At 33.1% G+C, this 14,495-nt stretch overlaps 1 protein-coding gene across 1 annotated transcript in view; it reads left to right on the top strand.

The window, feature by feature from the left end:
- Window positions 1–14,495, top strand: part of LOC107996605 (uncharacterized) — a 90,357-nt gene that overhangs the window by 66,522 nt on the left and 9,340 nt on the right. The window contains exons 2-3 of the mRNA XM_017054760.3: window positions 13,159–13,423; window positions 13,944–14,402. Coding sequence (XP_016910249.1) covers window positions 14,142–14,402 — 261 coding nt within the window. The 5' untranslated portion in view covers window positions 13,159–13,423; window positions 13,944–14,141. The remainder of the gene's footprint in view (window positions 1–13,158; window positions 13,424–13,943; window positions 14,403–14,495) is intronic.

The following is a 14,495-nucleotide window of genomic DNA, read 5'->3' as shown; positions in this document are numbered from 1 at the left end:
TAAATTAATATATTGTTAATTGAATTAACGTTCGTTGCTTACATTCTATTTCGCCGTTTCAATTTATATACAAGATAACTTGTATACTACGTAAATCGATCTAATTTAATCATCTAAATAATTGATGCGGTTTATATATTTGCTTTATCGAATCATCGGAGACAGTCAAGCTAGAAAACTAGTAAATCGGTAATACATTTATGGGAATTGATTGGAAATATATCTGTAAGATAAAAAGAAACGACAGAATAAGAACGCCAGGATCAATTACAACAGCAGAAGGGTTCGTACATCGAAGAAAAGATAATTTTTAATTTTTACCAAAATATCGAAACGAATTGTTGAAACATACTCTTTTGAAATTTATCAAATTTATTAAACGCTTATTCCACGTATAATTCGATAATAATTAAAGCGTCTGCTGTACTTATGAACGAGATTGTACCACGTTCAGCCGAGCATTAGCGAATTCCCATTGGACCCAAGCATCCATACATCAATTGTCTCGTCCTGTTTCACTGTACGTCCACGGTAAAACACGCTCGGATTTCCTTCTCGCGCCACCGTCAGACTTGACGGCACGCTAATTCGAAATTCCATCAACGTGATCGCCATCCATTAGCGGTGTTTAAAACTCATCCCTCCTCGAATCGATATCGTTCCCTTCCGTTCCAAGAGCCGGCGAAAAAACCGGAGTGAAAAAAATTGAAATTGAGCTAAATGATATTGAATTAGAGCAGAATAATTAGCGTAGGAGGATAATGATGAAAAAAAAGAAATGGGGAGGAGGAATAGGGGGAGATGGAGGGAGGAGGTTGCCTGGTATGGCCGATACGCTTGGGAAATATTCCCCTGCCCTGTCGAATCGATCTGTTCGCAAGGGTGGTCGAGAGGTGGTGGTCGAGACATGTGGCAAATTCGAAACGCCGAGCTAGACATTGTAGATCAAGGGGGATGCGTCGAATTCCGCTCGAATCGATAGGTGAACCGCGGATTAATTAAGTTCTCAACGTGGAGGCGATCCATCCTCCTCGCAACGATTTTGTCACGGTCGAATATTGTATGCCGGGAATGAGTCGAATTTCTTCGGGAATCCTCAAGGCTTCTCCCTGTTCGCTTCGGGCTGGTATGCGCTTTAGGGGATGTTTTGATTCCTCGGAAATGATCTTTGAAATTATATGGATTTTTAATTGGAATTGAAGGAATTTTTAGAATTGATGGAGTTTTTTCTTCAAAGATGAAAAATTGAATATTGTTTGGAGGTATTTTATTGGTATTTCATTGGCATGTGGTATATTGAATAGTATTGTAAATAGTATTGTCAAAATTTAGTTAGAATTACGTAGAACATTAAAAAATTTATTAAAAAAAATTATTTATGGATTTTAATCACAGTCATATATATATATATACGTTTCTATATCTGCGATGCACCAGTTGTTACGTATTTGTGAACGAACATTGACACATATTAAATTTTCTATAAATATTCAACAGTAGAATTTCCAAATATTAGAATTCCATTGTTTATCTGAACGAAAATAACATGATCCAAATTAATATCAGAAACTAAAGAGATATCGAAATAATATTTTATTTATAGCATAGCTATGTATTTTATTTTCATTTAATATTATTCCTATGCGACTAATTGCGTAAAAAAAAAAGACTATTAAAGATTGATATTAAAATCCTTTTTTCAGAAATATATTTATTAAAAATTAGTCTAGCATTAATATAATTTAATCCATTTTCTGAATTAAAATCAAATTCAATTGATATAACAAACGATTATATTCATGATTACATTCTGAAATCTCATTAAAAGATTTAAATATCACAATTGTGAACGTGCTGAATTATTATCAATGTCTATGTTTCGAGTAATTTGAATCAACGAGTGCAATGACAAGAATAAACTTTCTCGATCTTTTGGAATTGATTAATTCGATGGACTATAATAGAATTCGAATGAAATTATGTACGAAAAAAAAAGAAAAAACGAGAATATGAGAGATTACACTACGGGTCCTACAAACGTTCCGTGCATTCCTTCGAAATACACATGAAAACCCCTATGAAATACTATCAAAAGCCTAAAGTTCCAATCTTATGATGAAAGAAATTGCTACAAGCTAGGAAGCAATAAATAAATTGCATTATTTCAATTCTAGAATTCTATTTCTTTAAAAATTTCCATCATTCTAATTTTTCCAAATGATTTTATATAAGTTATAATAAAATATATCGAAATAGCCTTCAAAGCGTCGCATAAAGAAACGAATAAAATGTATAATTATAATAGATTGATCTAATCAACTTAAAATATTATTAGAAATTTTTCTCTTGCCTTATCACCAATCGAAGGAAAATTAGAATTCATGAATAAATATTGGTTGAATAAATATACGTCCGATTGTCGGATCCTTCGAATATAAACGCTTTGGGGATCTTTGAACGAGCAAAAAAGTCGAGCTGTCGTTTGTTGGCCATTGAAATGATTTTATTGGAGCGCTGGGTTGCTCTCTTTTAATGGATATATTCCGAAACGATATTGCAATCCGACCGAAAAAAAAAAAACGACGAATTGTGCCGCGGTGATAAAACATATTTTTTTTTGTGGCAGAACACAACTATAAACTCGAAGATTAAGTTGCGACGAGAGTTCGATTCAGTGTGATTACTTGTATAGATAGATTTCGTTCCGATACATGGAGGTGCGAAGATTTTTTTTAAAATAAAAAGTAAAAACACAATAAAAAATCTATACACGTAAATAAATACGGCCTTTCGATCATCACAGAAATTTTTATTTCCAAATAAAGCGATTAACCAAACTAAATTGCTATTGTAAAAGTAATAATTTGTATAATCTTCTAAGAATAATTCGACGCGGCTAATCCAACGACCCAATTCTTCCCAGGTAGTAAACTATAGAGGAAAGTTTCCCTGCAGAGTCTCTCCTTCGTCCGACTCGAATTCAAATCCGCTTCCTTCGCATTTACAAACGGCCAACCGTGAAAATACAATTTCTGCCGGATCCCAGGACGATTCCTTTTCTCCATCCGGCCGTGAAAGCGGGGCGCAAAGCGGGAAAATACGCGGGGGACCGTTGCTCGCGATTTTTCATTATTCAAGATTTGCTCGATACTTGCGTTGCACAGATACAAAGGGAGGAGGTCGCGAGAAAAAGCTTTTTACACCGCGTGTAGATCGTATCTGGCCAACTGGTGAATAAGTGAACTCTTAAGTGTTCGGCCAACATTTTCCATCAATTATGCAGGGACGATGCGCGTGAAGCATCGCGGGACATAACGTATGCAAATGTATGCGTTATACGCATCGTGTACACGGCCAAAGGCATAGTTTAGAACGGGTAGGGCCATCTATCGGTTCCATGTTATTCGGATAATAACGTATTGCTAATACCACTACTGTAACGTATACTTTGGAGGATCAGGCGAATTTGATTTAATCCGACATTCGCTAATTTTAAATTGTGTATTAGTGGCTTTATAATTTTATAATTTGTTTTATCCGGATTGTAGATTAGTGTAAAAAGGGAGATGATTCCTTCTTGCATTTTGCATTAATCGTAAATTGTATTATTTTATAAATACACACAAGTTATTGAATTATTCAATTATTGCTTCGAATAAATTATATTTTAAGTTACTTGTTCTTTGATCCAAGCTATGACAAAGCGTGACAAAGTTAATCATCCCTTTTTCGTACAACGAAAAATTTCATTGTAACCGCAAAACCGTCGCAAAGGGGTCCATTATGCAAGGATACGATGTTATATTTCGTATTTTCAAATTAATAGCGATTATCTTGCATAAAGAAGATAGGGAATGGAATTCAAAGGAAGGATTAAAACGGTTTTCATAATACGGTTTAAATTATATAGTGATGCCGTTTAAATTTTGCGGATGGAACTGTTCTTTAATATATTCTTGAACACGAATAAACATCAAATATTTCTCATCATTTTCGTCAATTTTAAATAATCAATATTTACGTCCAGACTCAATTATTTTTCTCTATTCGTAAATGAATAAAATTTAATATCTAAATACGAACTCCATACTTATTTTATTCGAGGCTGCCTTATCAATAGTTTTATCCAAATCAGAATCGAATTCCTTCCCGTTCTAAGCCCCAACGTTTCTACTGACAGACACCTACAGGCTCGATGTCTAACTTGCATTAACAATCCCAAGACACGCCTCTCAGCTTAACTTAAACTTCCTTCAAAATTGATTAACATCTCGTCTCGAACCATTAAGGGGAAGTTTATCCAATCTCTGTTTTTCTCTGTACAACATCTCGAAGGGCGTATGGAAACGAAGGATTATCAATAATCGTGAAGACTCGCCGTACTTATCCGAATTTATCTTCGAAAGTGATTCTCACGAATGCATAATGTGTATTGATATATACGTGGGATTGGGTGAAAAGCCAGCCTTTATGAAACTTCGATCAAAGGGATGTGAACAACGCCCTCTAACCGTTCGATGGAATTCGAACCAGCTGGCAGAAGCCCACGTGATTTCGTGGATTTTATGCATTCCGTGTATAGTTTAGAAACTTTCACGAGTATCGTCGACAAAGGAGAAGGATTAAAAAATGATGATTTAAGAGTGGGCGTGTATAAAATGTGCAAATGAATGGAATAATGAAACGATCTTTGTTGGAGGATTTTTTTTCGACAAATTTGAAAAGATGAAATAAAGATATAACATCGAAATCTTAATAGATACACATTTGTAAGTAAATAAATGAATATTAATTTTTCAGAAAAATTTGCAGGCTTGGATTTGAATCTAACTTCGAGTAAAGGAAACGAAATAGTAAAAGGATTGTAACGAACGTGATTGTCATCGATCGGCCATCTTTGAAAGATTTTGTTCATTTCGTTTCACTTGTAACAAGAAGTTTCGTTTCATTCTTCTTCACAAACGTACTCTACCAGCGAACAAACTATCACCGTTTAAACCCCGTTCTGAATTTTCTATCGCGGGTATTGATTATGCAAATTCCTTCCTTCGTTTTAAACCGATCGCCCGAGTTCGCCTGTTTGAATGCGACGACGTTGCATTCTTGCACGTAATACCGTGAGTTTCGCTTTCCGTGTGTTAACACCGGAAGTTGAATTCAAACAGTGACCCTATTGACTTCACCCCCGATTGCATTTCGACCTTCCAATTCAATCAACCGCATGAATGGATGTGATCGCTTGAGAACAACTCACAACAATTCTGTATACGTGTAAAAAATAATATATCTTTTATTGACAAATTATATAATAAATAAAATTGAAAAGAAATTATCAAGAAAGTTATCAAACAGTTTTTCTTATAATAATCTTTAAAACCACTTTGGACCTCTCGAGTCTTTTAAAAATAGCTGAATACAATATGTATTGGGAGTCACATTTTTAAAATTGTGCATTATTAAACATAAAATCCTAGATTTATTTAAATCCTATAGATCATCGTGTTCCTTTAAAAAAGAAATTTAAAAAAACTACCACACGTATTAAAATCACCTTCTTATATATATATCATAATTTTAGAATGTTACAATGAATCGTGTAACGATCCAAATCTGTACAGCACTCGTATTACAATTTTTTTAAATGGAAATTTGTATAAATGAAACGATATCCATTCATTTCTTATAATGCACGATACATCGAACAAACGTCTGACCAGCGACGCGCTTGTACTACTTGGAGTTTGCTCAAAGCCATCGTCGATCATTCGAGAAAGAAATCTGAATCCTATTAAGGAATTATCGCAATTTCCAGAGTGTTGTTTATCTAATTTCTTGCATTTTGCTAAACTCTGCGATTCAGAGTCTCCGTTTTTCGACACGGTTCCATTTCATCAATAACGGTTTCATTTCACGCATAGGCTCATCGAGTTTCTCCATCCATAAGAGAGATCTGTGTTTTCATATTGTTTCATTGTTTCGAGGGAATGTATGAAACAATTAACACGTTTAACATAATTTGTTTCGAGCGCGTTACCGGCTCGTCGATTCGATCGTCGCTTTTGAAAGGGGAAGCATAATTGATCCTTGCATAAAATGAATTGTAAATTCGTGACTGATACACATATATCCTGACCGCAAGGGCAAGTTGATTAGTAATTGAAACTGGTTTATTCGTGTCGGGTATAAATGGAATGGAAAATAAAAGATAAGATATAGTAGATATTTTCACTTTAAACTGATTACGTAACTGATTACGTATTTGATAATAAATATAATTGAAAAATTGAATTGAAAATTTGTGTTATCGTAAACTGTTATATTCTATTTTTGCTATTTTCCAAAGATTATTCCAGATAAAATATTTGATTAAATATTCAACGATTATTCGACGTTTTATCCGCAGTAATGAAAAGAGAAAAATCCAATTTATCAAACCAAAATTGGATGATAATAAAAATATTTTAAAATCGAATATCTCCTCTTGACATCAACCTTCGTGATTCAGTAATTACAAAATGTAGGCGTTCGATTCGCGAGAAATTGAATTAACCGATTGCGATACATTTTCATTCGCAATCAGTTCATTTCCGAATAAATCTCGCTCGATTGTCCGAAGTTAAACAACTTTCCTTGCTAGTTCGATTCTCCCGTGAATTTCAATTTATTCCATTTTTGGATTGATATATACTCGTGACGTGATATATATTCGTAATATATAATATTCTCCGTTTTATTTAATTTAATAACGTCGATTGTTCCCCTGTGTGACGTATCTCGCTACGATTGACAAATAAAATTAATATTTAAATATGAAATAAAAAAAAATATAATTTGCACAATTATCTTTGGAATATCAAAATAATTTTACGTAATTGCAATCAATATTTTTGAATTTATATGTACGAGAGACTTGACGATACGACAGTCCCAAGGTTGTTTTCACATTCAACAATACAATCATAATATTTACACGTTAAATATTCACCCCCGCCTTCGTGAATGAATGTTTTCATGGAGAGGCTGCGATATCCCTATTACCTTCACCAACGCACAAAGCAAAATTGGTTTCATCGCTTAATCCAGTCCCGGCTACGTGTCACCCCCCACCCTCCCCTCCTTTCTCCCCGAATTTAATAGACGTGCTGTGTTTTCATGGGCTCGTTTCACTCGGAATCGATACTTCGATCCTTTGTAATTGAAATCGTATCCTAACCTTTCCTAACAAACGATGAACTTTTCAGAGAGAGATATATATATAACAAGTTTTAAATTAATTCGAACGATGGCCAATATCGGCTCGTGTAACAAACGAAAATAATATTAAACCCCTCCTCGCTTAAATTTAATTAGGATAATACTCGCAGGTGGGGGGAAAAGAAAACCGAATTGTGAACGCATATGTTTCGAGCGCGACAATATACAGAGAAAGAGAGAAAGAGGGGGGAATTTCTGGCGTGAGCTGTCAGTGATGCCAACTGCAAGCTAGACAAGGAGATATCTTTGGAGTTGTTCCTGTTTTTTGATTATAAAATTAATTTACACGCGGAGAGAATTATCGTTCGAGGATACGATGATTCAAAAAAATTGAGACGAAATTATCTTTTGGACGATGGTGAATAAATGGAGAGGATAAATAATTCTTAAGAAGAGTTAAAAGAAGAAATGATATGCATAATGTAATTTCTAGAGGAGAGGCAAAAAGAATGTACAAATATACGAGCAGCGTTCGGCTTTTCCTCGAATAAACGGTGAAAGCGTATTTCATATAGAATAAAAATAGGAAATAGAATTTGCATATGTTTCATTGAGATATATTAGAAATAAGACGGATTGATTCTGTATAACGTGTAGAACGGATTGACGTTTATTTTAATTCAACTTTGAAATTCTGCCTTATCTTATATCTTTGTCATAACAAAATATCATATTTACGTTATTATGTATATTCATTTCTATAATATTTTCTTTATCTCTCGAAAGATGTAGTGTGTAAGTAATTTTAATTAAAAGGAAAATGGCGAGTGATATCTCGACAAAATTTCAGTAGATCAATAACAATTTTCTTTTGAAAATCACAGAGATTAAATGCAAAGGGTAAAAAGAGCAATCGATATAACGCTTCCTTCGCAACACTTTGCGCTAATCGCATTTTCAGAGTATTCGAGGCTGTAAATGCGAACCGCCTTCTTCGTTCAACTATATCGAAAAACTTAATTAAATCGTAAAAAAAAAAAAGTAAAAATAAAAAAAAAGAAAAAAGAGTGATCATCGTCATCGGCGAGTTGAATTGGATTCAATCTCAAAATTGATTATCGAACGTTCCCAATCAAGAGTCAGTTATACCGGAAATCGAATGGTCTCCTCCTGATCCGGAATCAAAAAAACATACAACCGAAAGAAAAAGACCCCCAATTCTTTTGTCACATATCGTCGGTCATCCTGGAGATGGAGAAATTCGTTTTTAGTTCCGATGATTGATTCCCGGCTTACGCTTTGAGACATTATAAAAGCTTGTGAAAAGTTCAAAAAAAAAAAAGAACTAGAATAAAGACGTCAATGGCTGTAAGCATTCTTTATTCGAATTCATTTCTCGAGGCGTCTTTTGTTTAGCGTGAAAAAAGTTCTATCGATTCTGCAGTGAACGAGCTTGTGAAAATAAAATTCGTGTTGTAATGATAATTGTGATAAAATTATTATTAATATATTATAAATTAATTAAAATTAATCCTTTGATGTTATATTTTTATCATAAAATAAAAATATATGATACGTTAAAAAGCAAATGATTGTAGAAAATCATGTTTCGAATAATTTGTATCAAGGAGATCATGATAATGTAATTAATAAACATTAAAGTTATTTAAATATATGAAAAGTAAACCTTACTTAATTAATAATAAATGTAATATGTAAATTCATGGATGTACAAAATATATAAAATAATTTATGAATAAGATACGAGTTATTCATAAAAACATCAATTTAAATTTAAAAATGAAAAAATGAAAAATAATATATTCTCTGATTTAAATTAATATTTTACAACGTTAAAGAGGCTGAAATTATATCTTTGATCAGCAATATATATAGCGATAAGTTGAAAGCTAGTTTTACATAGTGTTACACGCATGAATAGAATCGACTAAGTATCGACAGCCATTTTCCATCAAAGACTTTGAATGAAGTATCGACTGATAAAAATGTATCCTTAATAATGATAAAAAAGAATAAAATTGTAAAAAAAACCAATCTGACAAATCTTTATCTATTGACAGAGGCGTGATTCATTCGATCGAACGATCAATTGGATCGAATCGATTAATGAAAACGAAAGTAATGCAAAAATAGTAGATAAAATGATAGATATATTCGTATATCGAGATCTTACGAAATGCGAACATGGCTCGTAAAATGGACGAAAATTCGCTCGTCTTTCATGAAAGAGGAGAAGCGTCGTAGATAGAACGTTGAAGAATATCATGTTCTCTCGTCCAGGATGAGAAAAACACATTAGCGTGACTAACAAAGTGCAACACAATTTTATTTAATAACTTCTGAAAAGATTCTTTGATGACAAAATAATTAAAACGATAATCGAAAAGTTACCAGATTCGTAAAGATTGTATCGAAATCTTTCTTCGTTCCGAATGTTAATTCAAGTCCATCGTTGCTTGATAATCTTCCAAAATTATCTGTTTTAACATATCATTTAAGAATGATACTCTTATAACACTTAAAAGTGGAGTTGTCTCATATTTCCTATTAAATTCAAAATTCCAAGAACACGTTTTCTTAAGAAAAGGTACTTTTATTAATCCTCTGATGGATTAAAAAACCGAAGCGTTAAGGATACGAACCAGAGAGCTCGATCGATTTCATGCAATTTGCTATTTTCACGCAAGATCGATGAGAAAACGATTCGAGCATCAAAATCCATCTTGTTCAACGATACACGAACACGAGCGGAAGAGCTGTTCCAATGATTAAACGAACCTTCCTCCTAACATCGACTGAAGCTGCCTTACGATGCGTGAAAAAAATGATAGAAAAACCCAGGTGAGAGAACACGATGTGCTTTACCTTATCTAAGTAAAGGGTTAATCGTCCATTGTATGTATTGAGAGATATTAATTTTATAAATATTATATATTTGAAAATTAGAAAAATTTCTTCATCTACGATAACTATACGATATACAAAGGTTTAGAATTGAAAAAATTCACATGATATATTTGAATTTAACTCTATTCAAAGTTTCATTTATAAAGTTTCATTCATATAAGTTACAATTATATGAATTTGGAAACAATTTTTCATAAATGCATTGTCAAACAATGATGAGTGGCCATTAATTGATGACAATGAGGCTACACTAGCGCCATGTGACAATTAACTATTTATTTATTTTTTTTACTTTTAAATGTTCAAATTATTACATTTTTCTACAAACATGATAAAGAAATATTTTATTAATTCTTGATGTGAAAATTATGGCTTAAAATTAGCCATAATATTAAGAAATTTACGAACAATTTTCAATCACTTTCTTTTATTCTCCGTTTCCTAAGTGGAAATCTCACTTGAAAAGATGTTATTTTGAAGACATTCGCAATCTTGGAGAGAGAGTATTTTGATTTCTGACAAAAAAATTAAATAATAGTTTCATTCGATTTCAGAGAAAGACTGTGTTGAAAATTATAAGGAGAAATAACATTGTTTTCTTGAGAAGTTAATTTTCAATAAAATCCAATCCTAAAACTTTGTAGAAATTCCGTGTACTTTATTCGCTCAATTGTGCAAGTTTCATTTAGCAATTACAATAATAAATAAACAAGAAAAGTATGTGAGGCCCTGTTAAGGGAATAAACAAAGTTTATAGAAACATGGTGAATATTAAAGAACGTCAATGTTGACTTAACGAGAAAAGTAATTTTAACTTTTCAACTAAACATCAAAGTGAAAAGGGTTTAAATTGTACGTGGCCGAAGTGGAGGAGGATTGAAATTGAGCTAGACCCCCAAAACGAATAATCGGTTATAAAGCTTTCACAAAATTTCAAGTATTCACATCAGATGATAAAAAAAAATTATACAATAAGTAAATTATGAATATTTATATGATATTATTGTATAGGCATTTGTATAGACATTGATAAGTTAAAATTGAACAAAAGTGGAATTGGAAAAACAAAAATATCATTTTCTATTCCAAGATCTTGTTAAATTATTAAATATTTAAATTTATCAAGACTCTTGATAATTTACTTGATAAATATAGTAATAATCTCCTTTAAAATTAATTCTTTAACTTATCATTATCCTCATAACAGATTATTGAAGACAAAATAAATCTTTATTTTAACTTAATATCTCAGATTCATAGCAAACTTTTAAACTGTAATAATTCATCATCTTGAAGGTAATTTAAATAACTAATTTAATGATTCTTTTATAAAAGATTTATAAAAAATTATAATAATTCCCGTGATAGTTATTTAAAACATTCCGTACATAATTCCGTTATAATTAAGTTATAATTCACTTTAACACGATCAGCGGTAAAATAAATTACAAGTCGGAAATTCAATACCAACTCTCCATCTCTTCATTTATCAAAAATCTTTAAAGATTTATAATCTCCAGCACCTCTAATTCGAACTATTCGTAATATTCATTTTACATCAATTTTACAACGTTTTAAAAATTCGTTTTAAAAAAACAGAGGATTAACACCACCGGTCCATTTTTATTCGTGGAAAAAAATCCATAAATTCTACCCCATTGATTTCATCGAATAGCGGCGCCATTTACCACTGAAATCCAACGTCCATAATTCATTCACACTTCGTCCATCATTACATCGTGCATACGATCGCGGAATCAGCGTTCCCCGGAGCGAACGCGTTATATATTTCCATCCATCCAGGCGAGCACTCAGCCAATTAAGTAGCACGCTATAACCGTAAAGTCGCGTTAAACCGGCGAAGAACATCAAACCAGGCTTAATTATTATGTCCCAATGCCTGAGAAACCGGTAATGAACCGAGGATGAAAGCGACTCCCATCGTGAAATCCGCTTACGAGACGAATTAATTAAAGCGAAAGAAAGCGAAAAAACAGGTTTAAATCGGTCTTATATCGGCCATTTTGATAAGCTGGAAAAGTTGATGAGTGAGGGGTGGGTTAACCCTCTGGCCATTTGTCTCTAAAAGCGTTAATACTGGCCGCATCCGAATTGCAAATTTTGGATAATGGAAGACGTGCAGGCGAATATAAACTAGTAGGTGCACGCGAGGTTTGCATTTCTTTCATAAAGGTGGGCAAAGTTTGTTGCGTTTCGGATGAACTTTTAATGGACGGTGTATACTTTGGTGTCCGAGTGGTTAAAATGGTTTTCTTTCTCGTATGTAGGAAATTTTTGTTAATTGACGAGAAGAATTTGTTTGTAAAACTGTATTTATTTAGATTGTTCATTAGTAATTAATACTGTTATTTAAAAGTTTGATTATATTTTTGAAATAAAAAAAATCTTTTGTAAAAATGTTAGTGACGTCTACAATTATATCTTAAAGAAAAATTAAATAGATGCATTGTTCGGAATAATAATCAAAAAATATTGTACATTATTTAATTTCATCATTAATTAAATTATTAAAATATATGCATTTATATTTTTTAAAAAAAGTGTATCTGTGCTCTGTAAAAAATATTTCTGTGACTTTTTTTTATCGTGAGTGGATATTGGAATGTAGGTCAGTGTACGATGATTTTATTCATCGAAAATATTTTTTATATTCTCTTTGTACAATTCTTTTTCCGATCATCCTAAAGAAATGAACATTTATTATTTAAAACGATTATTCGAGGACTGAAAAGGAGGAAGGCAGGTAATCGATTGATAAAATATCCGACGAACATGAGAAAATGCAGCCGGATAAAAATTACTTGTAAAATTAAAAGAGAGCAAATAAATGATTGATTCATTGTTGATATATTCAATTATATATTTTCACTTTCTAATCTTAAAAGAATTTCAATATTTTATGATATTCGATTTCAATTGTTTAGAAAATCAAATTAAGTTCAATGGAAATGATCATTTGGCTCATTTATCAAGTAAAATTCCTGTTTAAAAGTAATCGTGAATGTTTATCTGCAGGAAGTTCGAAGGGAAGGTGGATTGTAAATCGAAAAAATCGGAACCAAATGGTGAGAGAGGGAAACGGGCCAAGGCTGTATATTACCGAAATCGAGTAATTTCCGGCCTCCATTCCCGCTCAAGAACATTGTCCCAATGCTGATTTCACGACGAATTTATCTCCAGTGGTTTAAATCACGCGATTTGAAGTAACGACGATTCTACTTCGACAGCGGATGTCGAACTTTTACCATGGCTTCGGACGATTCTTGTAGAAACACGAAAGGTTAGTAAAATTGATCGTTTCTGCTTCATCTCAGGAATGAAAGAGGTTCCGAATGTGAACTTTCGTCACATAAAGTAAGATAAAGATGAATATTACTTTAACATTTTTGTGGAAAAAAATAATAAAGTAGAGAAAATGAAAAGAAAAATTTTAAAATCGATCGTTTTGTTGTAAATTATCAAATATTCCATAATCGACGGTGCAATCAAGAAACATCGCATCTTCCATGTGCAAAATAAAATTCTTTTCGAGAAAAGCAAAATTTGAAAGTTTCGATTCTTTCGAGAGAACTGAAAAAATATAAAAGAAAATTAAATTTATTACAACTTATATTATTTACATTTATTCGTTTCTCCTCGTTGCAAATTCAGCTTTACCTTATAAGTCTCTGAATTTAATTTACAGCTCCCCGATGTACACCGAGCATGCACGATGCGCGAAATTAAAACGTCAAAGATGGAGAATCTAGGACAAACTTTTAACTAATATCATCTTCGTATCTCCGATCTCAAATTTTCAGAACGCCTCCGCACGATGAGACGCGGCGGAAATACGAGGTTACCATCGATCAAGTGAAGATTTTCACGAAAAATTTCCATCGGCGTGCCCTGGCGGATGCGTCATGTCGTCCTACGAGGGTCACGTTTACGAGCGGAATCTTACTTGAAGACGCAGAGAGACGAAGAGGGGAACAGGTTGGAACAGCTTTTAAATTACAATGTCAACGCCCGCAACGGACCCGCTTCCGTCCACCGTTTCCGGGGAATTGACGACCGCTCTTATACCGACGGTTACCAAGATCGATACGCGGCTGGACGTCAGTCCCATCTCGGTGGTTTTGGCAGTGTCGATAGTCTGCATTTTATCGCCGATCACCGTCACCGGAAACTCCATTATCCTGGCCGCCTTCTATAGGTACAAGAGACTGAGGACTGCGTCCAATTACCTGCTAGTCTCTTTGGCCGTCAGCGACTTCGGGGTAAGCTTTCAATCGATTTTTCCTCCCTACAATATATCGTGATGTGTTAAATTACGCTTCTTATCTCTCGTTTCAGTGGTAAATGATAAAGGG

Source organism: Apis cerana, linkage group LG5 (genome assembly GCF_029169275.1).
Source record: "Apis cerana isolate GH-2021 linkage group LG5, AcerK_1.0, whole genome shotgun sequence".
Classification (NCBI taxonomy): domain Eukaryota; kingdom Metazoa; phylum Arthropoda; class Insecta; order Hymenoptera; family Apidae; genus Apis; species Apis cerana.
Note: the sequence above shows the minus strand (reverse complement) of the source record. Positions and strands in the feature narration are given on the sequence as shown.